Source organism: Camelina sativa, chromosome 17 (genome assembly GCF_000633955.1).
Source record: "Camelina sativa cultivar DH55 chromosome 17, Cs, whole genome shotgun sequence".
NCBI lineage: Eukaryota > Viridiplantae > Streptophyta > Magnoliopsida > Brassicales > Brassicaceae > Camelina > Camelina sativa.
Window position 1 is genome coordinate 9,430,864 of NC_025701.1, and position 22,013 is coordinate 9,452,876.

At 35.7% G+C, this 22,013-nt stretch overlaps 5 protein-coding genes, 2 long non-coding RNA genes and 3 other non-coding genes across 13 annotated transcripts in view; 6 read left to right on the plus strand and 4 right to left on the minus strand.

The window, feature by feature from the left end:
* On the plus strand, positions 2,415 to 4,493 carry LOC104756391. Its single transcript, XR_762302.1, has 2 exons — positions 2,415 to 3,048; positions 3,261 to 4,493. It is a non-coding gene; the product is annotated as an uncharacterized LOC104756391 (long non-coding RNA).
* Positions 4,967 to 5,716, plus strand: LOC109130175. Its single transcript, XR_002036286.1, has 3 exons — positions 4,967 to 5,155; positions 5,241 to 5,305; positions 5,438 to 5,716. It is a non-coding gene; the product is annotated as an uncharacterized LOC109130175 (long non-coding RNA).
* Positions 8,200 to 11,935, plus strand: LOC104756396 (prolyl endopeptidase-like). Of its 2 annotated transcripts, none has more exons than XM_010478977.2 (11): positions 8,200 to 8,520; positions 8,856 to 9,075; positions 9,184 to 9,384; positions 9,477 to 9,547; positions 9,643 to 9,805; positions 9,943 to 10,536; positions 10,632 to 11,012; positions 11,095 to 11,234; positions 11,328 to 11,463; positions 11,552 to 11,665; positions 11,737 to 11,935. In XM_010478977.2, exons 1-11 carry the CDS (start codon positions 8,411 to 8,413, stop codon positions 11,800 to 11,802), a joined length of 2,196 nt encoding a protein of 731 aa, XP_010477279.1. In that variant the 5' UTR covers positions 8,200 to 8,410; the 3' UTR covers positions 11,803 to 11,935. The 2 variants fall into 2 exon arrangements, with proteins under 2 accessions (XP_010477279.1, XP_010477278.1); XM_010478976.2 differs by having other exon boundaries at positions 11,750 to 11,935.
* On the minus strand, positions 11,937 to 15,531 carry LOC104756395 (putative tRNA pseudouridine synthase Pus10). Of its 3 annotated transcripts, none has more exons than XM_010478975.2 (15): positions 15,329 to 15,531; positions 14,898 to 15,235; positions 14,674 to 14,782; positions 14,380 to 14,491; positions 13,884 to 13,930; positions 13,690 to 13,761; positions 13,461 to 13,529; positions 13,294 to 13,374; positions 13,096 to 13,215; positions 12,933 to 13,007; positions 12,758 to 12,838; positions 12,561 to 12,634; positions 12,403 to 12,463; positions 12,267 to 12,322; positions 11,937 to 12,145 (listed from the first exon to the last, which is right to left on the minus strand). In XM_010478975.2, the coding sequence occupies exons 1-15, from the start codon at positions 15,473 to 15,475 to the stop codon at positions 12,070 to 12,072; spliced, it is 1,518 nt and encodes a 505-aa protein (XP_010477277.1). In that variant the 5' UTR covers positions 15,476 to 15,531; the 3' UTR covers positions 11,937 to 12,069. The 3 variants fall into 3 exon arrangements, with proteins under 3 accessions (XP_010477277.1, XP_019095040.1, XP_019095039.1); XM_019239495.1 differs by lacking the exon at positions 15,329 to 15,531 and having other exon boundaries at positions 14,898 to 14,974; positions 15,076 to 15,164; XM_019239494.1 differs by lacking the exon at positions 15,329 to 15,531 and having other exon boundaries at positions 14,898 to 14,996; positions 15,076 to 15,151.
* On the plus strand, positions 15,622 to 15,693 carry TRNAP-UGG. Its single transcript has one exon. It is a non-coding gene; the product is annotated as a tRNA-Pro (tRNA).
* Positions 15,968 to 22,013, minus strand: part of LOC104759308 (L-ascorbate oxidase homolog) — an 11,255-nt gene continuing 5,209 nt past the window's right edge. Inside the window, exons 5-8 of the mRNA XM_010482255.1 lie at positions 16,973 to 17,315; positions 16,526 to 16,891; positions 16,279 to 16,357; positions 15,968 to 16,171 (exon numbers count right to left, since the gene is read on the minus strand). Of these exons, the coding sequence (XP_010480557.1) occupies positions 15,968 to 16,171; positions 16,279 to 16,357; positions 16,526 to 16,891; positions 16,973 to 17,315 (992 nt within the window). The remainder of the gene's footprint in view (positions 16,172 to 16,278; positions 16,358 to 16,525; positions 16,892 to 16,972; positions 17,316 to 22,013) is intronic.
* On the minus strand, positions 17,844 to 18,473 carry LOC104756394. The gene is made up of 3 exons (XM_010478972.2): positions 18,262 to 18,473; positions 18,009 to 18,168; positions 17,844 to 17,929 (listed from the first exon to the last, which is right to left on the minus strand). The coding sequence occupies exons 1-3, from the start codon at positions 18,406 to 18,408 to the stop codon at positions 17,925 to 17,927; spliced, it is 312 nt and encodes a 103-aa protein (XP_010477274.1). The 5' UTR covers positions 18,409 to 18,473; the 3' UTR covers positions 17,844 to 17,924.
* Positions 18,723 to 19,352, minus strand: LOC104756392. Its single transcript, XM_010478970.2, has 3 exons — positions 19,141 to 19,352; positions 18,888 to 19,047; positions 18,723 to 18,808 (listed from the first exon to the last, which is right to left on the minus strand). The coding sequence occupies exons 1-3, from the start codon at positions 19,285 to 19,287 to the stop codon at positions 18,804 to 18,806; spliced, it is 312 nt and encodes a 103-aa protein (XP_010477272.1). The 5' UTR covers positions 19,288 to 19,352; the 3' UTR covers positions 18,723 to 18,803.
* Positions 19,434 to 19,505, plus strand: TRNAP-UGG. The gene has a single exon. It is a non-coding gene; the product is annotated as a tRNA-Pro (tRNA).
* On the plus strand, positions 20,883 to 20,954 carry TRNAP-UGG. Its single transcript has one exon. It is a non-coding gene; the product is annotated as a tRNA-Pro (tRNA).

The window sequence follows — 22,013 nt, forward strand, 5'->3', positions numbered from 1 at the left end:
ATTTAATAGTGATGAATAAAGATGTAAAGGAACACATGATTTTACATGTGTTAATTTTGATTTTTGAATATAGCTTAAACCTTACAATAGAAGAAGTTGAATCCAATAGCCTGTAATGCTCTGGAAAGCAGAAAAATTTGAGTCTTTTATTAAATGTTTCAATCATAGCACTGACATCTTCACAACCCGACAAACCCGATATTTCAGTTTTTATTTTCATTTTCATTGAATGCAAATATAAATATCAAACCCATTTCCATCAGAGGTTATGTTTTCGACTTTTCTGATTTTTTCGTCATTATAAACCTAATGCATAAATGTGACTATGTGAGAAATAAAATAAACTGGCAGGCATAATATTGAAGTCACTGAAATCTTATACAGTGGTTTCTATTGAGTGTTCCCCCCCCCCCCCCTTNTTTCAAATGGTAAGTTATTGTAGTCGATGGAATCCAACAAACTGTGAAACATTCATTCTCGCTAATTCCAGTCAATTTAATCAAGAATATAGGAATATTGATTAGAATTTAATACTAGTGAGCTTTAAACCTTTATAGGAAAGATTACCAATGTTCTGAATCAACTACTTTTTTCAATTTGTGAAAAAAAATAATTTGAGCGAGCAGAGGAGGTGTTGATGGGGCCAAAAATAGGGGGTGGAGTTGATTCAGGCAATAAATAGCGAAGGAGTATTATTATTAGTTGGTGCAATCAATATCTTCAATTGGTGCATCTATTATTATTGATCATACGGATTTATGACGATACGTACTAACTCTTTTATTGATTGTTCCTTTTTCACTAAGAAAAAAAAAAACTCAAAAACTAGTAAGTGAAGATGTTGTGTGGCAATACTATTTTATAAACAAAAAGTAGGGATTTGTCGAAGCAATTTTTGTCTACGCGCATAAAGGAGATTATCAAGGTCGTGGGTGTGATGAGTGCGACATATATCAATCGACGGTAGGGAAAGATGTTTGCAATTCCTATTGCTAATCTGTAATGTTCCAACAATTATTTCTATTTTCTTTTGTATTGTAATCAATGTTAGCTAGAGACTGTCCATGTAAAAAAAAAAAAAAAAAAATAGAGAAGAGATTGACCCTTGTCAACCTTAAAGGTAGAACCCTTTTTAATGAGCCTAGCTAGAGTAATAGTTTGAACTTTGGAGTAGGTTTAACCTTTAGACGTCTTACACTCTTACTGTTGTTATTCATTTTTAGTTTTTTACCCTGAACCTTGGATTCTGTAATCCACTCCTCTAGTGGCTTGTAAATGGACCCATTATATGGAAGTTGTCTCGCACCGTCGCATGAATCAGAAGTGAGAAAATTGTTAGATTCATATCAACATGTTCGCAATATTATACTATAATTATGTGTTAAATATATAGATTTATTATTTATTATGCGTTTGAGATACACTGCAACGTGACGTACGTAGACAGATACGAATCGGTGCCGTAATTTCGGATTTATATACGTTACTATTAATCAATTTTAATAATTTATCTGTTACTAGTAACGGCTGTGGTGATCAACGTGACAACATGCATGGTGCTAACCACGCATATTTTGGTTCAATCTATTATAATATCTTATTACAGGTCACACACAGTATACGTTCAATCTGTTCATGTTTAGTTTCTATACTAGCTAGAACATATATTTTCATTAGTTCGTAAGTTTTTTTTTTTTTTTTTTGATAAAATGTGAATTATATTACCCGAGGGAAAGAGGTTATTTACAGAAGTTGCTACAGCCCAAAAAAAAAAAAAAAAAGCCGTAGAAACAATATATTACACATTGTTTACAATATATTAAACAATATATAAAGAGGTTATTTACAATAGTTCGTAAGTTTTTAATAGCTAATATATATGATGAACGGTATATTACACATTATGAAAATCAATTTTCAGTCTCGACCGACAAAAACAATGACTGCTACTGCTAGCTCGAAAGTTCGATATAGTTAAGACTTCAACATTTTGTTTTTTTTTTCGTTTTTTTTTTTTTTTGTCGTCATTTTTTTTTTTCGTTTTATATGTTCTAGTCTCTAGAGTACGAATAATAAATTGCTGCAATTGTTATCATCCAAAAGAAAAAGAAATAACTGTTATTGATTTTTAGAAAACATGCAGGACGTTATATTATTCAAATTACAAAATAGTATATAGTTCCATAAATACTTTATACATCTGTTGTTAGTTATTTAATATTAATTTATCTTTTGGGTTACACTCTGTACATATTGCCAACGTCAACGTTTCTTTAGCTATTGGAAAAGGGTGAAAAAAACAATAGAAAAGAAAAGGCAAACGGAAACGGTAGGCGCAAAGGTAAAACCCCGTTGAAAGGTTGCTACCTATTTTTAGTGAAGAAACAAAACAAAAAAAAAAACCCAAGGAAAAAAAACTATTCACAGTTTCTCTTTTCTTTTTTTTTGTTCCTTCTTTTAAAGTCTATCTCTCTCTCCCACCATTATTATCTGCTGATCGATGTTGTTAGATCTGAGCTCTATTCAAATCTGAATCCTTTCGATCTCTTTTCTTATTACATCACAGCCATCTAGGGTTTTAAGCCAAGCTATATATATATATATATATATATATATAACCCATCGTAAACAGAACTCGTCTGCCTCTCAATCTCAATACCAATAAATATCACCACCTTCCTTCTCTCCCATCACTATTCCATCACATACATACTTCTTTTTGTCTCTCTCCGTGTATAGTACATACAATTTTATGAGAGGGTCTCCTTAAAGAACACTGGAAACAGACTGGATCTTTAAACATTTTTTAGTTCCTTTTCATGAGGGTTTGACAAAGAGTTTCTTGCAGACTTCTTTGGCATTCTGTCCACCTCCTTCTATACATATCTGCATGTGTGTGGAAGAAGGAGGTGGGTATACTGCCAATAGAGATCTGTTAGGGTTTCTTCGTAAAACCCTCTTGATCTATACATAACTTTATCAATATCTTGAATCTGACGATCTTGTTTAGTATTTTGGCGCTGGCGTACGAGATTCGATGATCTGGCGGTAATTTTTTGATTAACCCTTCTCTCGTTTCACGTATCTTTGATTTTCTTGCTCCTTTTCCGTTTGAGTTCATATAAAATTCGTTTTTAATATGTGTTCATAACTGTTTCTTTAATTTGTGTGTTGAGATTGCATTTCATTTTTTTAATGGTATTATTATTTTTTTCAAAAAAGCCTCATATATAACCGTCGTCCTTTTTCCTCATCTCTAGTGTGTAACCTTTGGACTATATCGTAAGAAGATTGACTAGTGTGCGGTTTTAATGTTCCGTCTTCTAGAAAAAGGTTAAAAACACTAAAGAAAAAAGAAGAGAAGGACCCAGAATTTCAAAAAGGTAATCAAGATTTTGTTTTACTTTGAGAAATGGTAATGTGGGAAAGGAGAGCATCTTGTTTTGAAGTCTACGATGTTATTATGATGTTCCCTTGTTACGTTCTATTTGAAGTCGAAGAAACAGTAGTAGAGATTATGTGTACTCCTTCATTTGGTATGATTTCTGACCTCTATATATATACAAAGTTCATGAATAGCTTGCTTTAATTATTTTGATCAGGAGTATTTGTTTGAGTTTCCACTAATTTGTTCATTGATCATAGTTATTTGTTATCTCTAGGAAAAACACGCAAGTCATACATATTTATTTATATTTTTGGGTATATGCATGTATCACATTTCATGATAGCTAATTACAATGCTGGTGAGTAAATGGATATAATTTTGTTCCTTACGTATATTCCTTGATTTATGGAACAAATTAAGTATAAATCCGTACCAAGTAAAATATTGATCTACTAAGTTAAACAAAAAAAAAAAGAAAGAAAAAATATCAAAGTAATGAAATTAACATTGAACTTCGTCTGATTGACCAATAAGTCTCTATTGTCAGTGAGACCAAATTTACTGAGATCTAATAAGTTTGGTTTCAGCCTTTCAGGTTTTGCGTGAGTACTATTAGATCATAAATTTTCACACTTGTATTTCAATGTTCTAGATAATCAGCTGTGCAGCAAACATGGTTTCTAAGTATAACGAGGTTTTCAATTAATAAATAAAAAAAAAGTATATCTATATCTCAAATTTGTTTTCCACTATCATTCTATCAAGGCACGAAGAGTTTACTAGTTTCGATGGAGCTCCAACATGAAAGAGGCTCTACTGATCATAAAATTTCATTTGGCACGAAGGTGGGCAATGAATATCCAGAGCCTGTAGAAACTCGTACATGTATAATCAGAGGATGAAGAATGTGGTGATAATATCATAGAGAGTACTACTCACTTACCAAGCCACATGAATCCCAAATCATTAATCTATGTTGTCTCATGACTCTCATCTTCTATAAATGTTATGTTGTAAATGAGTATCATGTAACAAGTTTGCGGATTTAATAATCTATATATACATTTTCAGAAACATTTATGAAAAAATTCCTCAAGTTCCAACTTATTTACAACCCTGCCATTGTATTAAATATTTTTAATTTATAATTTACGATTTATTAAATAATGATAAGATTTTCAATTTTTGCAAACAATTATTCCCACTAAATCGCAACTTTCCTAAATAATCAAAGTCATTATTATTTACTAATTTGATAATTAATTAATTAAATATAACATTCCCTAAACTTGAAAATCATATCTCTTCCTAATCAAAGTAATAATGTGTGATTCCTAGCATATTCCTTAATAAAACTGATTACACAGATTTTTTCTCCCTAATTAGTTGCTAACTCAAATACTATTGCCTTGGAGAAGAAATCAGAATCGACCCTATAAATATTTTACACCTAAACGAGAATTATCATCACCAAATACATAACACCCACAACTTACTGAAAACTATTAGATACACCTTTGAATATTGATTTTGAGCTTAGGGATGAAAGGTGACCTTTGCATACTATTTAGTTTTCTCTATATTCATTTTGTTGTTATAATTGTCATATTTTCTGATTTTCAATACTAATATTTTGACATAGTAATCAAAGAATGGCGAGTATGTTGTGGGATTATTTTGCCGATCAAGTTTTTAGAGCCTGTCAAAAATCTGAGGGAAGTATTGTTGTTTGTCTGCTCAAATTTTACAACATAAGTGGCTACAAAAGTAAACACATCTTCCGGTTAGACTCATTTATGATTAAATAAGATCAATGATTGTGTCATTGCTTACATAATCTTTATCATGACAGGTGTTAAGTTTTTATCTAATTCTTTTGATGGTATTCAACTCCATGTCAATCCACTATGGCCTCAAGTAAATCAATGTTCTGTTATTGATTTTTTTGTTTATTCTATTCGGAGATATGTTCTTGCAATAATATATATATCCTTTATCTTATGTCAAACTATTAAACCATATTTTTTTTATTCTTAATTGTGGATCCAGAAAACTTGCATGATCCAGTGAAGAAACTGATTGGAAAGACATTTCTCTTTATTGTATGTGTTGGAAAAGAGAACATATGGAATGGTAAAAGAAATCTACAAGGTGTGGAAAGTAATGTCAAAAGATGATCTTCTTAAATCATCACAAATAAGGATATGAAATCGATTAACCAAAAGTCAAAAACGGCGGAGATGTCGGAAATGGACCAATGAAAATAAAGAAGAAGATGATATATTTGTTTTCTGAGACTAGAGTGATCTAGGCAAAACAAAAACAAAATCAAATTACGATTTCACAAAAAAAAATCCAATTACAATATATATATATATATATATAAAAGTTATAGTGATATTGCAATTGTTGTTTTTCTGCTAATAACTATTTTTTTATTTCTATCAAATTATATACAGACATACTGGCTCCAAACTTAATAACCAAAAAATTCAATGGGGAATTATATATACACATATATTCCCCAAAATTTCAATAGGGAATAAGATATTACTTCAATGTATATAATTTCACATATCTTATTACTCTAATGTTGAATAAGATCAACAAAATTTCAGATGAATGAATGAATCAGATGTTTAAAAAACATACAAAACTACAATACAAAAATTATACTATACATATATTTTAGAATATTACAGCATAATAACAATACTACTATCTTTAAATTGAAAAATAAAAGGACACAAACAGTCTTTTTCTTCAAGAAATCACTACTTAATAAATTATATGATATAGTTCCTATAGTAAAAAACAATAAACTTCAAACAAAACAATTTTCACACTATCTAATAGATACATAAAAAAATTTAGTTATGTATATAATTAATCTATAAATAAATTATATAAACTGTTTTTTATTTATAAATATAGTCCCGCGGTGTACCGCGGGTGAATATCTAGTTAGGAATTATAGTAAGATTCACATTAAGATTATGGTAACCGACTTTATGTTTTTCAAAGTCTTGTAAAGTTTGCTCCACGTAATCCCTACACTTCACCACTCTAGACGTTTTACTATAAAAAAACGGTTTTCTACAGTAATTTTGATAATACTAGTAATTGTAATTTCGGTTCAAAATTTTCTCACTAATACAAAAATATGTCTGGATTTGTATGCGTTTAGAAGCTCAAAATATTTTCTTTACAACATTCTTAAGAAAAAAACAAGACCACAAAAACTCATCAAAAAAACATTAAGCTATTTAAAGGCCACAATATTAATCTATACATGAGATATAAATATTCATGCTCATGCATTGGTTTTCATTCTAGTTATGAGTTGATGATTTTAGACAAATAATGAAAATATGGTTTTACTTAAGGTTATCGACTGTAGTGTATAATTAATTTAACATGACTCATTTGTAGACTATGATTAAATTAAAACTTAGTTTGCTGGAGCAATCCAGCTTACATCCGGAAAATGGGTTCCAGTCAGTTATAGGAATGGGCTTCAAGCCCGACATACACATTTTGATCTCGTCTTAAAGGTTCTCTACTGATGTCTGTAATATACAGTAGTTTTTTTTTTTTTTTGGAATCATCGTTATCAGAAAATCTATTAATTTGATATCGACATGCTAATAAATAGTGTTAGTTTTATAACAAAAATGAATTTAAATAAATTTGTTTTGTTTTACGTACTTAGAACAGTAATAATGGTTAGATCCAAAGATTCGTGTATCAGAGAATTAGTTGCGCCAACTTTTTACATAAATAAGTATAAAATGTTTTGTTCCGATCTTAATAATGTGTAATGGATGCCAAGTATAACAACATTATTCTATATGCATTACACACTTTAATTCGATTTATGTATATAAGAAGCACGAAAGTAAAATATAAAGCAAACTTCAAAGGATATGCGAATCTGTCACAGTAGCCACTAAATTTGTCTTTTCTGATTATTTATTTAGGTGACACTTGAAAAAAAACCTTGAAATAGAAAACAAATTATATTAGTAGCTAGCTTCAATGACTAATCCATCACTAACGTACGCACACTTGTTAAGATTATTTGGAGACTGAATCGCTTAATTATCATGAGATCATCTTGTTTAAGGACTAAAAGACACACTTCAAAAATTAGTCTATAACATGTCCAAAGAATACGATACGAATGGGAATAACAGTGGTATATTTTCTACGATACGAGGAACTGTGATGGAACAGTTACATAAATAATGTGGAACTGGGGCGGCTTAACATATATAGTACTGAAATATTTTTTTCAATCAACCTATAGTAGCGGTCGGGGGTTTGGCTGAGTCACTCTCTCAGGATCGTGGATTAATTAGCTGGTTACTACAACCGTTGACTAGTCAACTGTGTTGACAGATGTTTTAGTTGGTTTTAGCGTCACCCAGAAAATTAAAGTGGGAAAAACATCAATTTCTTTTACGACAGAACATGTATATGTATATATTTATTTCATCTTAAGTGTTTTTTTTTTTAAATAATTCATTTATCGGCGACGATATCAATAATAAATCATAAATTTTAATCTTGATAAAAAATGAAAAAATACTTTTTCTTCTTTTGGTTCGAAAAAATTGAAGAATATAAGTACAGAAAATAACGAGAAAAAAAAAAGAAATTTGCTATTTTGGTTTGAAAAACAAAAAAAATGGTCCAAACAAAAAAAGTAGGTTAGTGTAGAAATAACAAAATTATAATAAAAATGGCAACATGCATTACACTAAAGTGTCGACAGATTCGTGAAACAATCTCGACATAACTAGAGAGAGAGAGAGAGGGAGAGAGAGAGAGAGAGACTCGATGCACCCATCTGTCACGCCCGCTCTTTCCATTTCTTCACGTTTCCCTTCTCTTTTATAAAATACACCAGAGACGCTGCTTCTTCTTATTTTTTTTTTCTTTGACTACACGAAACTTAAACACCAACTACTTACATTTCATCAAGTCTTTACGTTTTTTTCTTAGTCGGAAATCTAAGGTATGGGATCTCTCTCGACGTTTGAAGAGCGGTTGCAATACCCGACGGCCAGGCGTGATGAGTCTGTCGTTGATGATTACCACGGCGTTAAAGTCTCCGATCCTTACCGCTGGTAAAATCTTTTGCGTTCGTTTCCAGCTGCTGTAAAAAGTAAAACTACTCTTTGGTTCTTTTTATTCTATGAGATTTTTGAATGTTTTGGTCTTCTTGTTTATAACGTAGCAAACGATTTTTCAGATCATCAACTTTTTTTTGGACCAGCTATATCGATATCATGGCCCATTATTGATCTTAGTGGACCAGTAGGCTAATTTTCTGGACCAATTTTTGTTTGTTTGCTCATTAATATTTTTGTCTGAAAAACCGAGTACCCCCGTTTGGTCCAACCGTAAACTAGTTTGGTTAAAAAATAGTAACTTAAATTATGTTTGGTTCTGTCTGAGTTAGGTTGGAAGATCCTGATGCTGAAGAAGTGAAAGAGTTTGTGGAGAAGCAAGTGAAACTGTCTGATTCAGTGCTCAAAACTTGCGAATCCAAGGGAAAGCTCCATGAGAAATTCACGACATTTATTGACTACCCTCGTTACGGTACGCCCTTTAAGCGAGGGAACAGTTACTTTTACTTCCATAACTCTGGTCTTCAAGCTCAGAGCGTGCTCTATGTTCAGGTAAATTAATTTGAAGCAGAGAGTTATCAGATCATCTTCTTTTGTAACTCTTCTTCCAATCTCCAGTTTCGTTAATATTTGAACTTGTTTTTTTTTTTTCTTTTCCAGGATGATTTGGATTCTGAAGCAGAGATCTTGCTTGACCCCAATACTCTTAGTGATGATGGAACTGTTTCTTTAAACACTTATTGTATCAGTGAAGATGCCAAGTATTTGGCTTATGGTCTTAGCTCTAGTGGTAGTGATTGGGTTACAATTAAAGTGATGAAGATTGAAGATAAGAAAGTGGAGCCTGATACTTTATCTTGGGTAAGGCTTCCTTCCTTCATGCTGAATTTATTTCACTCGTTAGTTACAAACTTCATCATTGACATGAATGGTCATTCTTGTTATGGGATCAGGTTAAGTTTAGTGGAATTACATGGACACATGATGGGAAAGGCTTTTTCTATAGTCGCTACCCTGCTCCACTGTGAGTCTTTTGTCTTAACTGTAAAACTTTTGGGTGTTTAAAGCTTTGTAAAGAGTTTTTGTAACTGTTTTGGATTGTGGTTTTTGTGTCTGTAGAGAGGGAGAGAAGATAGATGCTGGTACAGAGACTAATTCTAACCTTTACCATGAGTTATACTACCATTTCCTTGGGACTGATCAGTCCCAAGATGTTTTATGTTGGAGAGACCAAGACAATCCCAAACATATGTTTGGATCTAAAGTCACTGATGATGGGAAGGTAATCATCCAGCCATTTCTCATCCCTCTTGGTGATGGTTTCACTTATTGTTTCTCTATGATGCTTTAAGTCTTAAGTTTTGGCTTTGAGTTTTGATCCAACCATTATGTTTTTTTTTTTCTCTCCTTCAAATGCAGTATTTAATAATGTCCATTGAAGAAGGTTGTGACCCTGTAAACAAGGTTTATCATTGTGATCTCTCATCACTTCCTAAAGGACTAGAAGGTTTTAGAGGAAGCAACGCTCTGCTTCCATTTGTTAAGCTTATCGACACATTTGAGGCACAATACATTGCTATCGCAAACGACGAGACATTGTTTACGTTCTTTACCAACAAAGAAGCCCCAAAGTACAAAGTAGTTCGGGTTGATCTGAAGGAACCGAGCAACTGGACTGATGTTATTGCAGAACACGAAAAGGATGTTCTCTCAACAGCTTCTGCAGTTAATGGAGATCAACTGGTTGTTAGTTACATGAGTGATGTAAAACACATCCTACAGATTAGAGACTTGAAATCCGGTTCCTTGCTTCATAGACTACCTGTAGATATTGGCTCAGTATATGGTGTTTTTGCTCGGCGTAAAGACACCACCTTTTTGTTTATGTTTACAAGTTTCCTTACACCTGGCGTTATTTACAAATGTGACTTATCCCATGAAGCTCCAAAAGTTACAGTATTTCGTGAAATCTCTGTACCTGGATTCGACAGAACAGGATTTGAAGTCTCTCAGGTAAATAGAAATGATTTCTCTCCATCACCAAGTTTTGAATCTGTAATACAAACTTTAATTTTGAATGCATATCTCCCATTTTTTATGTCTTATAGGTCTTTTATCCGAGTAAGGACGGAACAAAGATCCCGATGTTTATCGTGGCTAGAAAAGATATAAAGCTAGATGGCTCACACCCGTGTTTGCTCTATGGATACGGAGGGTTTAGCGATAGCACGACACCTTTTTTCAGCGCGACCCGCATAGTGCTTAGTAGGCATCTTGGTGCTGTGTTCTGTTTTGCAAACATCCGTGGTGGTGGTGAGTATGGTGAGGAATGGCATAAATCAGGCGCTCTTGCCAGTAAGCAGAATTGCTTCGATGACTTTATTTCCGGGGCAGAGTATTTGGTTTCTGCTGGTTATACACAACCGAGGAAACTTTGTATTGAAGGTAGTAGCAATGGTGGGATTCTAGTAGGGGCTTGCATTAATCAGGTAAGAAGGGTAAAATATATTTAACTCTCATGAATATCACATACTGTAGTTACAGTTAAGAGTTTTGTACCTTTTTATGCAGAGACCTGATCTCTTTGGATGTGCTTTGGCTCATGTTGGGGTTATGGACATGCTACGGTTCCACAAGTTTACCATAGGACATGCTTGGGTTTCTGAATTTGGTTGTTCTGACAAGGAAGATGAGTTTCATTGGCTGATAAAGTAAGAGTCTTTTTTTCATGTTACCCATAAAGCTTCCCTCTTTTGGTAGATTTAATAAGATATCTGATGGTTTTAAATCTATAATAAAATAAGGTATTCGCCTCTGCATAATGTGAAGAGGCCATGGGAACAGAAGACAGATCGGTTTGTTCAGTACCCATCAACCATGTTGTTAACTGCTGATCATGACGATAGAGTCGTCCCACTTCATACTTACAAGTTGCTTGCGGTTTGTCTCTCAGCCTCTTTGTTTGCTTTTTGTATCTTCCTCTTCTTCTTCTTCATATACCAATTGAAACCCAATTTTGCTGTTGCAGACAATGCAATATGAATTAAGTTTAAGTTTAGAGAATAGTCCACAGACGAACCCTCTAATTGCTCGAATAGAAGTCAAAGCCGGGCATGGAGCAGGACGTCCAACACAAAAGATGGTAAATCCTAAGATTTTTTTTGTTAAGTATATATATGCTTGAAGAAGTGTAAACAGTTTGAGTTGCTACAGATTGACGAAGCAGCTGATCGATATTCGTTCATGGCGAAGATGGTGGATGCTTCTTGGATTGACTGATTTACACGGAAGAGATTAACTTATGACCCTAGTACTTTCTTGTTATGTTTTTGAGAGAGCTACTACTGTTTAAGTTTACTTCTCTATTAGGAGGTTAATACGATCATCATTATAATATTAAGAAAATATTTTAGAGGAAAGTGTATTTTATCTTTTTAACCAATCACTGATTCAGCGTTACAATTTTATATTTTTATAAAAAATACAACAAAATTTTATGAAATTTTGAATTCCCACAGAAACACAAAATAAACTTTAGCGCATCATTCATTCATCGCCCATTTTCACATCAGTCACATCTAGTTGTATTATCTCAGCCCTGCAACCTAAAATTGATCCCATGCTGCAACCAAAATTGAATAAACTCTCTTTAATTGTTTATTCCTGATGCTCTTCTTAAACACAAAACTACCTTTGTAGTGCCTATAATTAAATCTAAAATATTAAAGGGAATCTTTTGATACCTGGGAGTGGTACGACCAAGATCTCCATGAACAAATTCTTTGATGTATGTTCCAGCCTGCATTATTGAAAAGTTAAGTTTGCCCATCTTTTAAAGTTATGGTAATTATAATGAGTTGAGTTAGAAGATAAGGCAACCTGAGTGCATAGATGCAATAGAAAGTAGTGGGAGTGTCCTTTTATCTTTTCGACTTTCATCCTGAGAATTGGAACCACAAATGACTGACTATTACTAAACAGAAGAAGCTTTTCCAAGGTAAGTAAAATCTGAATTTCACGACAGATTATTCACTAACCAATGTATAATCTTTTCACGGTCCAATGGACTCCGTCGGTGAAGCACTCTTACTGGTGTCTTCTGCAAGATTTTCTGCAGTGAAATAATTATATAGAAGAAGAAGAAAGCCACTTCGTATTAGGAACAAAAGAACATGGTTTGAGGATAGACAATGGATTTTACCTAATCTTAACAATCATTACAGAAATGACTCACCAATTCTTTCAGGGAAGAGATTGAGTTGAAGTCTTTCTCTTCAAGTGGCCGAGCAATCCATACAAGTGCAACATACTGCTTCTGCAGTACATAAAAAAATTGGAGTGGTTGGTTCAATAAGTCTTCATTACATTTCTAACTGAAAATTCGTAGAGTTAAAGTAAACAATGCTGACCTGCTTCTCTGCTTCTCCTTCACGCATCATTGCCCAACACTGACTTCCAATACATTTAAGGTCTTTTACTCCGACCTGTAGCCAAAATACTGCTTGTAAGCTTGCAAAAAAGGCACACATAATCAGTTGATACAGCATCTGTGTTCAATTAATTATGCCTTACTAGTTTTTTTTCTGAGTTGTTTATCTTTTCTTCAACTTCCTTCAATGATTGTTCAGATGGGCACTGGCGGGAATTCTGAACCTCGATTAAGAAAGGTCTACCTGAACCTAACATCCGTACCTGAAGATAGATCTTTTATATTATCAGCATAAACTTGTTGAATATGAATATGACATCCGAAAATGGTAATTTTCTCACATCAATATCTTCTCTGCCAGCAGCATGGAACTTGTAGGAATCCCCAAGGCATGCTGGAAGAATGTTTCCACCAAGTATCTCCTGAAAAACATATAGATATCTATTGAAGTCACTGTTATCTTACAAATAATATAAACAAGTCGAGATGACCACTAAGAGACTACTACCTCAACAGACGCTTCGCCCATTCTTTCATCATCAATAATCCATCGTGATTGACTAACATTTCTGGAGTACTGCAAAGATAAGATCGAACCATCAATTGAAATAATTCCTCAGTAAGCGGTTAAAGATCAGCTCAGTCATCTGTGAATCCATTTGTTACCAAACCACAATTTACATACATTTGGAGGTTATATGATACACTGCCTCAAGGACATGAAAACAGAGACTTACTTTAAAGTATCTACCACTAAAAAAGATAGGCATCTTGTTGCAATGAACTGAAAAGATGCATGGTTCATACACCTGGTAATATTAGAAAAATGAAGAGAACATGAGTTTTTGTTAGCCAAATAATGACAACCAGACAAAAGATGAAAAGAATGATACTCTAATATAAATCCATGGGTTAACATGCAAACAAATACCTTTTCAAACGAATTCTCAGAAATACAGTTTGATCCATTCTCTGCGTCTGCATATACATAAAATACAATTATTTAAGGCCAATTTGGAAGTCTGAAATTTGATCTAGAGGGACCTAATGTATTATCTCATAAAAACTTTAAGAGATTGATATAAGTGGGCACAAGATCAGGAAAATGTCTAAACCATCACATGGACTCATGGAGGTATATGCACTAAAAAAGAAGTATGACATATATGCAAGACACTGAAGTAGCCCGGGTAAAGAGGTCGGCTTAATTATATATTACCTCCTTGGACTTTCAAAGAAAGCTCAAAGAGCCTTCAGATGCAACTATTGAATAATTGCGTACATGAATGTAATATTTTCTTTCATCAACAACCTCCCTAAAAATTTCAAGCAATTATGTATGCACCAAGTCATAAACGATTTACGAATTAGGAGTCCAAGAAAAAGATTCAACCGAATACTAAGTAACTGCAGAGTCTCAAACATACCTGTTTTCCTCCTCTTACTTTCATGCGTTGTTTTAGAAACACCCAGAGCCTCATCTGATGCTTCAGAGTATGTCAAACGTATGTGAAAAGAGCTTGAATCTGATTGAGCGCCCTGCAACACTCAAAAACAGAAAAGACATGCAAAGACTTCAATTTTGTTATCTGGCCAGCGAATTGCACAAGTTATAACATCCAGTTGTATAAGATACTACGCAATATAGGCATCGATGAAACCTAAGCAACTCAAACAATTTCCAAAACAAAAAACAAAATTCAAGCAGATCACCGACTCACCAAAGATGCTTTAAGTGGATCCAAGATTAGAACTTTCAAAGCATCCTTAACAGATATTTTGTCACGCTGCAGCCAACCTTCAGTGCTATACTTTTCTTTAAGGTATGACCTATGAAGGTAGAGAAACATCAACACTAGACTAGCGCAGAACCAAAACAAGAGGAAAACACTTTAGAGGTACAATGTAGAAGACAGGATTCAATATGAATGCAAGTGAAGCTTACAAGACTGCACGTTCATAGTCCATGATAGTTGATGGCACAGAGACTTCAAGACCAAAGCTATCGAACTCGTGACGATCCTGCTTCACCAAGTGCGTTACCCTAGCAACGTAATCACTACTAGTATCCGATTTCACCAGCTTTTTTTCAGCAGCATCGGAAAAAACGAATTGCAATATACCTAAACAAACAATGCAGATTCTGGAGCAATTAGATTCTGATGAACCAGTTTCATCATCACCGGATTGTATCCAGCTGCGCAGAGTTGAAGTCGAGACTGACGACAAATCCGAATCGAATGCCTCGACGGCTACCAATCGGAATATACATCTCTCACATACCTACACAGAGCAAATAAACTTAATAAGATAATCCGAATTGGTAAAAGAGAATGGAAACGGAGTCGAAGAAGAAGATAAACCCTAAGAACGCACCCCGAGTGATAGAAGATCTTTCACAGCACCGGAATGAAGAGATCGAGCTGTTTCGTACACGCGCCGAGTCTTGGAGTCACCATGGCTTACGAGGCCGTTGACCAAGCCGGCTGAGTCGCCGGCGGCGGGTACTGTTTCGTCGGACATTGGTTTTGACAAATTGGAGAAGGCGGCGTTTAGCAAATTTACCAACCAAATTGCAGTGGTGAGCTTAATCAGTTTTCGTGGCAAAAGGCTAACAGAGTTCAACCTTAAATACACAATATGTTATATATATAGTTAAACACCAAAGAGGGCGTTTGGTCTAGTGGTATGATTCTCGCTTTGGGTGCGAGAGGTCCCGAGTTCGATTCTCGGAACGCCCCCTCTTTGTTTTTATATATTTATGCACTTTAACTTCTTCTTTTTTGAGATGTTTCTTAAGAATGTGTATTTGCACACTATGCAACAATATCTTCCATTTGTTATTGCTGTAAGTCTGTAACCTTTAATATCTTGTATTGTTATTATTATTGTTAAGTCTGTAACCTCCAATTTTTTATGTATACAAATAAATCTTTGTAGGTAGATAACAATGGGGGAAATTGATACAATAATTTCTCACTTTCTATCTAACTCTCCCGCCCACTCAAAAATGTCTTATTTGTGGTGTCTAATAGCTCTGCCACAAAGAAGAGCGTTCTTCGGGATTTGGTATTCATCTCTGAGAGAAGTCGAGGTTGTGTAGACACGCATGTAAAGCTGTTGTCCCAGGTATTGTCTTTCCCACAACTCTGATCTTAGGTTCCACATTCCTACGTTGTCTAGTGCCACGTATATTGCAGTCCATGATCTTGGATACACCTATACATATTCATCCAACAGTCCACGTTTCAGACAAAGCTAGACTTAGCTTTTGCTAACTGTGTTTAAGATAATTTTCTTATAAAAAATTAGAGAAGTCGTCTCACCTGAACAGTGCAGCGTGAGACTGCATCGTGTAGATTGTAGATTTTCCTACTGGCACTAGTCCATTTCCCAAACTCCATCCTGATATAACGATCAAAATGATGCTCAGAAATTTATAGTTCTAAGGGCTCTTTCTTGGTTAGAAAATGCTACACTGCGCTTACTGTGTGGATTTGTTGATGCAAACAGAAAAATTTAGGAGAAATTAGAGAAGGGATGAGAGAACAGTTTAGGAAAAATAACACTAACCCAACAACGAAGAAAGAGTAACCGTCAAAATGCCAGCTCTGGACAATATTATCCCAATTCTGGAAAACAATCTCCACAAAGGCTTTGTAATCAGCCTGCAAGACAGATGTCATTGGGAATATTGTTCCACTAGTGGGCTGGTCAGATATGCTACCAGGCTTGTATACACCGTCAATTTTGAAGTAGTCAGCCAGTTTTAAAGGGGTGTCTGATGGGTAAAATGATGCCCTGTTCACAGCGTATCGTTGCTTGCCTCCAATCTGTCCAGCAGAAGTAACAAGTCTGATACTTCTGGTGACGTTTATCATACCATAGTGATATGAACCTTGTGGGTTTGGTCTTGGTCCGCTCGCTGTAAGGTTGGTCCTATACAACACACAACGAAAAGAAGCTAATATTAGTAAAGAAGCTAAAGAGTTGTCACAGAATCAAAGGAATAGACAAAACCTGATAGATCGAGCCTGGTTAAGAGACCAGCTCATCGAATCAGGTACATCGGGAAGAGGACCAGAAACAGCTCCAGCAGAGTTACTATAATGGAGAACACCGCCGGTGATGAGGGTCTGTGGGGTAAATCTACTAGAGACCACAATGTAATAATCTTTAGGAGGTTGGTTAGCCGTAATGAGGACAGAGTAAGATTGACCAACATGGACATCAAGGGAAGAGAATTGAGTCTGAATAGTGTGTATCCCTTCGACCTCAACCAGCTTCATCATGTGGTTTTGGATCCGGAAGTTGAGTGAGTTCTGTAATCCTACATTTGATATTCTCAGCCTATACGTTTTACCTGTGAGTCAAAATCAACAACCGTAACTTTATTTCATCAACACAAAATTTGAAACAAATGAATCAATCACAACCGNTATGTGAAAAGAGCTTGAATCTGATTGAGCGCCCTGCAACACTCAAAAACAGAAAAGACATGCAAAGACTTCAATTTTGTTATCTGGCCAGCGAATTGCACAAGTTATAACATCCAGTTGTATAAGATACTACGCAATATAGGCATCGATGAAACCTAAGCAACTCAAACAATTTCCAAAACAAAAAACAAAATTCAAGCAGATCACCGACTCACCAAAGATGCTTTAAGTGGATCCAAGATTAGAACTTTCAAAGCATCCTTAACAGATATTTTGTCACGCTGCAGCCAACCTTCAGTGCTATACTTTTCTTTAAGGTATGACCTATGAAGGTAGAGAAACATCAACACTAGACTAGCGCAGAACCAAAACAAGAGGAAAACACTTTAGAGGTACAATGTAGAAGACAGGATTCAATATGAATGCAAGTGAAGCTTACAAGACTGCACGTTCATAGTCCATGATAGTTGATGGCACAGAGACTTCAAGACCAAAGCTATCGAACTCGTGACGATCCTGCTTCACCAAGTGCGTTACCCTAGCAACGTAATCACTACTAGTATCCGATTTCACCAGCTTTTTTTCAGCAGCATCGGAAAAAACGAATTGCAATATACCTAAACAAACAATGCAGATTCTGGAGCAATTAGATTCTGATGAACCAGTTTCATCATCACCGGATTGTATCCAGCTGCGCAGAGTTGAAGTCGAGACTGACGACAAATCCGAATCGAATGCCTCGACGGCTACCAATCGGAATATACATCTCTCACATACCTACACAGAGCAAATAAACTTAATAAGATAATCCGAATTGGTAAAAGAGAATGGAAACGGAGTCGAAGAAGAAGATAAACCCTAAGAACGCACCCCGAGTGATAGAAGATCTTTCACAGCACCGGAATGAAGAGATCGAGCTGTTTCGTACACGCGCCGAGTCTTGGAGTCACCATGGCTTACGAGGCCGTTGACCAAGCCGGCTGAGTCGCCGGCGGCGGGTACTGTTTCGTCGGACATTGGTTTTGACAAATTGGAGAAGGCGGCGTTTAGCAAATTTACCAACCAAATTGCAGTGGTGAGCTTAATCAGTTTTCGTGGCAAAAGGCTAACAGAGTTCAACCTTAAATACACAATATGTTATATATATAGTTAAACACCAAAGAGGGCGTTTGGTCTAGTGGTATGATTCTCGCTTTGGGTGCGAGANGAAGGTAGAGAAACATCAACACTAGACTAGCGCAGAACCAAAACAAGAGGAAAACACTTTAGAGGTACAATGTAGAAGACAGGATTCAATATGAATGCAAGTGAAGCTTACAAGACTGCACGTTCATAGTCCATGATAGTTGATGGCACAGAGACTTCAAGACCAAAGCTATCGAACTCGTGACGATCCTGCTTCACCAAGTGCGTTACCCTAGCAACGTAATCACTACTAGTATCCGATTTCACCAGCTTTTTTTCAGCAGCATCGGAAAAAACGAATTGCAATATACCTAAACAAACAATGCAGATTCTGGAGCAATTAGATTCTGATGAACCAGTTTCATCATCACCGGATTGTATCCAGCTGCGCAGAGTTGAAGTCGAGACTGACGACAAATCCGAATCGAATGCCTCGACGGCTACCAATCGGAATATACATCTCTCACATACCTACACAGAGCAAATAAACTTAATAAGATAATCCGAATTGGTAAAAGAGAATGGAAACGGAGTCGAAGAAGAAGATAAACCCTAAGAACGCACCCCGAGTGATAGAAGATCTTTCACAGCACCGGAATGAAGAGATCGAGCTGTTTCGTACACGCGCCGAGTCTTGGAGTCACCATGGCTTACGAGGCCGTTGACCAAGCCGGCTGAGTCGCCGGCGGCGGGTACTGTTTCGTCGGACATTGGTTTTGACAAATTGGAGAAGGCGGCGTTTAGCAAATTTACCAACCAAATTGCAGTGGTGAGCTTAATCAGTTTTCGTGGCAAAAGGCTAACAGAGTTCAACCTTAAATACACAATATGTTATATATATAGTTAAACACCAAAGAGGGCGTTTGGTCTAGTGGTATGATTCTCGCTTTGGGTGCGAGAGGTCCCGAGTTCGATTCTCGGAACGCCCCCTCTTTGTTTTTATATATTTATGCACTTTAACTTCTTCTTTTTTGAGATGTTTCTTAAGAATGTGTATTTGCACACTATGCAACAATATCTTCCATTTGTTATTGCTGTAAGTCTGTAACCTTTAATATCTTGTATTGTTATTATTATTGTTAAGTCTGTAACCTCCAATTTTTTATGTATACAAATAAATCTTTGTAGGTAGATAACAATGGGGGAAATTGATACAATAATTTCTCACTTTCTATCTAACTCTCCCGCCCACTCAAAAATGTCTTATTTGTGGTGTCTAATAGCTCTGCCACAAAGAAGAGCGTTCTTCGGGATTTGGTATTCATCTCTGAGAGAAGTCGAGGTTGTGTAGACACGCATGTAAAGCTGTTGTCCCAGGTATTGTCTTTCCCACAACTCTGATCTTAGGTTCCACATTCCTACGTTGTCTAGTGCCACGTATATTGCAGTCCATGATCTTGGATACACCTATACATATTCATCCAACAGTCCACGTTTCAGACAAAGCTAGACTTAGCTTTTGCTAACTGTGTTTAAGATAATTTTCTTATAAAAAATTAGAGAAGTCGTCTCACCTGAACAGTGCAGCGTGAGACTGCATCGTGTAGATTGTAGATTTTCCTACTGGCACTAGTCCATTTCCCAAACTCCATCCTGATATAACGATCAAAATGATGCTCAGAAATTTATAGTTCTAAGGGCTCTTTCTTGGTTAGAAAATGCTACACTGCGCTTACTGTGTGGATTTGTTGATGCAAACAGAAAAATTTAGGAGAAATTAGAGAAGGGATGAGAGAACAGTTTAGGAAAAATAACACTAACCCAACAACGAAGAAAGAGTAACCGTCAAAATGCCAGCTCTGGACAATATTATCCCAATTCTGGAAAACAATCTCCACAAAGGCTTTGTAATCAGCCTGCAAGACAGATGTCATTGGGAATATTGTTCCACTAGTGGGCTGGTCAGATATGCTNACATACCTACACAGAGCAAATAAACTTAATAAGATAATCCGAATTGGTAAAAGAGAATGGAAACGGAGTCGAAGAAGAAGATAAACCCTAAGAACGCACCCCGAGTGATAGAAGATCTTTCACAGCACCGGAATGAAGAGATCGAGCTGTTTCGTACACGCGCCGAGTCTTGGAGTCACCATGGCTTACGAGGCCGTTGACCAAGCCGGCTGAGTCGCCGGCGGCGGGTACTGTTTCGTCGGACATTGGTTTTGACAAATTGGAGAAGGCGGCGTTTAGCAAATTTACCAACCAAATTGCAGTGGTGAGCTTAATCAGTTTTCGTGGCAAAAGGCTAACAGAGTTCAACCTTAAATACACAATATGTTATATATATAGTTAAACACCAAAGAGGGCGTTTGGTCTAGTGGTATGATTCTCGCTTTGGGTGCGAGAGGTCCCGAGTTCGATTCTCGGAACGCCCCCTCTTTGTTTTTATATATTTATGCACTTTAACTTCTTCTTTTTTGAGATGTTTCTTAAGAATGTGTATTTGCACACTATGCAACAATATCTTCCATTTGTTATTGCTGTAAGTCTGTAACCTTTAATATCTTGTATTGTTATTATTATTGTTAAGTCTGTAACCTCCAATTTTTTATGTATACAAATAAATCTTTGTAGGTAGATAACAATGGGGGAAATTGATACAATAATTTCTCACTTTCTATCTAACTCTCCCGCCCACTCAAAAATGTCTTATTTGTGGTGTCTAATAGCTCTGCCACAAAGAAGAGCGTTCTTCGGGATTTGGTATTCATCTCTGAGAGAAGTCGAGGTTGTGTAGACACGCATGTAAAGCTGTTGTCCCAGGTATTGTCTTTCCCACAACTCTGATCTTAGGTTCCACATTCCTACGTTGTCTAGTGCCACGTATATTGCAGTCCATGATCTTGGATACACCTATACATATTCATCCAACAGTCCACGTTTCAGACAAAGCTAGACTTAGCTTTTGCTAACTGTGTTTAAGATAATTTTCTTATAAAAAATTAGAGAAGTCGTCTCACCTGAACAGTGCAGCGTGAGACTGCATCGTGTAGATTGTAGATTTTCCTACTGGCACTAGTCCATTTCCCAAACTCCATCCTGATATAACGATCAAAATGATGCTCAGAAATTTATAGTTCTAAGGGCTCTTTCTTGGTTAGAAAATGCTACACTGCGCTTACTGTGTGGATTTGTTGATGCAAACAGAAAAATTTAGGAGAAATTAGAGAAGGGATGAGAGAACAGTTTAGGAAAAATAACACTAACCCAACAACGAAGAAAGAGTAACCGTCAAAATGCCAGCTCTGGACAATATTATCCCAATTCTGGAAAACAATCTCCACAAAGGCTTTGTAATCAGCCTGCAAGACAGATGTCATTGGGAATATTGTTCCACTAGTGGGCTGGTCAGATATGCTACCAGGCTTGTATACACCGTCAATTTTGAAGTAGTCAGCCAGTTTTAAAGGGGTGTCTGATGGGTAAAATGATGC

Excerpts from the sequence above, each read along its gene's own strand:
- LOC104756396 (XM_010478976.2), top strand. The coding sequence starts at position 8,411 with ATGGGATCTCTCTCGACGTTTGAAGAGCGGTTGCAATACCCGACGGCC. Across the intron at positions 9,548-9,642 it reads AGTCGCTACCCTGCTCCACT|AGAGGGAGAGAAGATAGATG; the intron begins GTGAGTCTTTTG and ends TTGTGTCTGTAG. Across the intron at positions 11,464-11,551 it reads ATACTTACAAGTTGCTTGCG|ACAATGCAATATGAATTAAG; the intron begins GTTTGTCTCTCA and ends TTGCTGTTGCAG.
- LOC104756395 (XM_010478975.2), bottom strand. The coding sequence starts at position 15,475 with ATGTCCGACGAAACAGTACCCGCCGCCGGCGACTCAGCCGGCTTGGTC. Across the intron at positions 13,530-13,689 it reads TTAGTGGTAGATACTTTAAA|TACTCCAGAAATGTTAGTCA; the intron begins GTAAGTCTCTGT and ends TTATCTTTGCAG. Across the intron at positions 12,323-12,402 it reads TATTGCATCTATGCACTCAG|GCTGGAACATACATCAAAGA; the intron begins GTTGCCTTATCT and ends TCAATAATGCAG.
- LOC104756394 (XM_010478972.2), bottom strand. The coding sequence starts at position 18,408 with ATGTCCGACGAAACAGTACCCGCCGCCGGCGACTCAGCCGGCTTGGTC. Across the intron at positions 18,169-18,261 it reads AAGATCTTCTATCACTCGGG|GTATGTGAGAGATGTATATT; the intron begins GTGCGTTCTTAG and ends TGCTCTGTGTAG.
- LOC104756392 (XM_010478970.2), bottom strand. The coding sequence starts at position 19,287 with ATGTCCGACGAAACAGTACCCGCCGCCGGCGACTCAGCCGGCTTGGTC. Across the intron at positions 19,048-19,140 it reads AAGATCTTCTATCACTCGGG|GTATGTGAGAGATGTATATT; the intron begins GTGCGTTCTTAG and ends TGCTCTGTGTAG.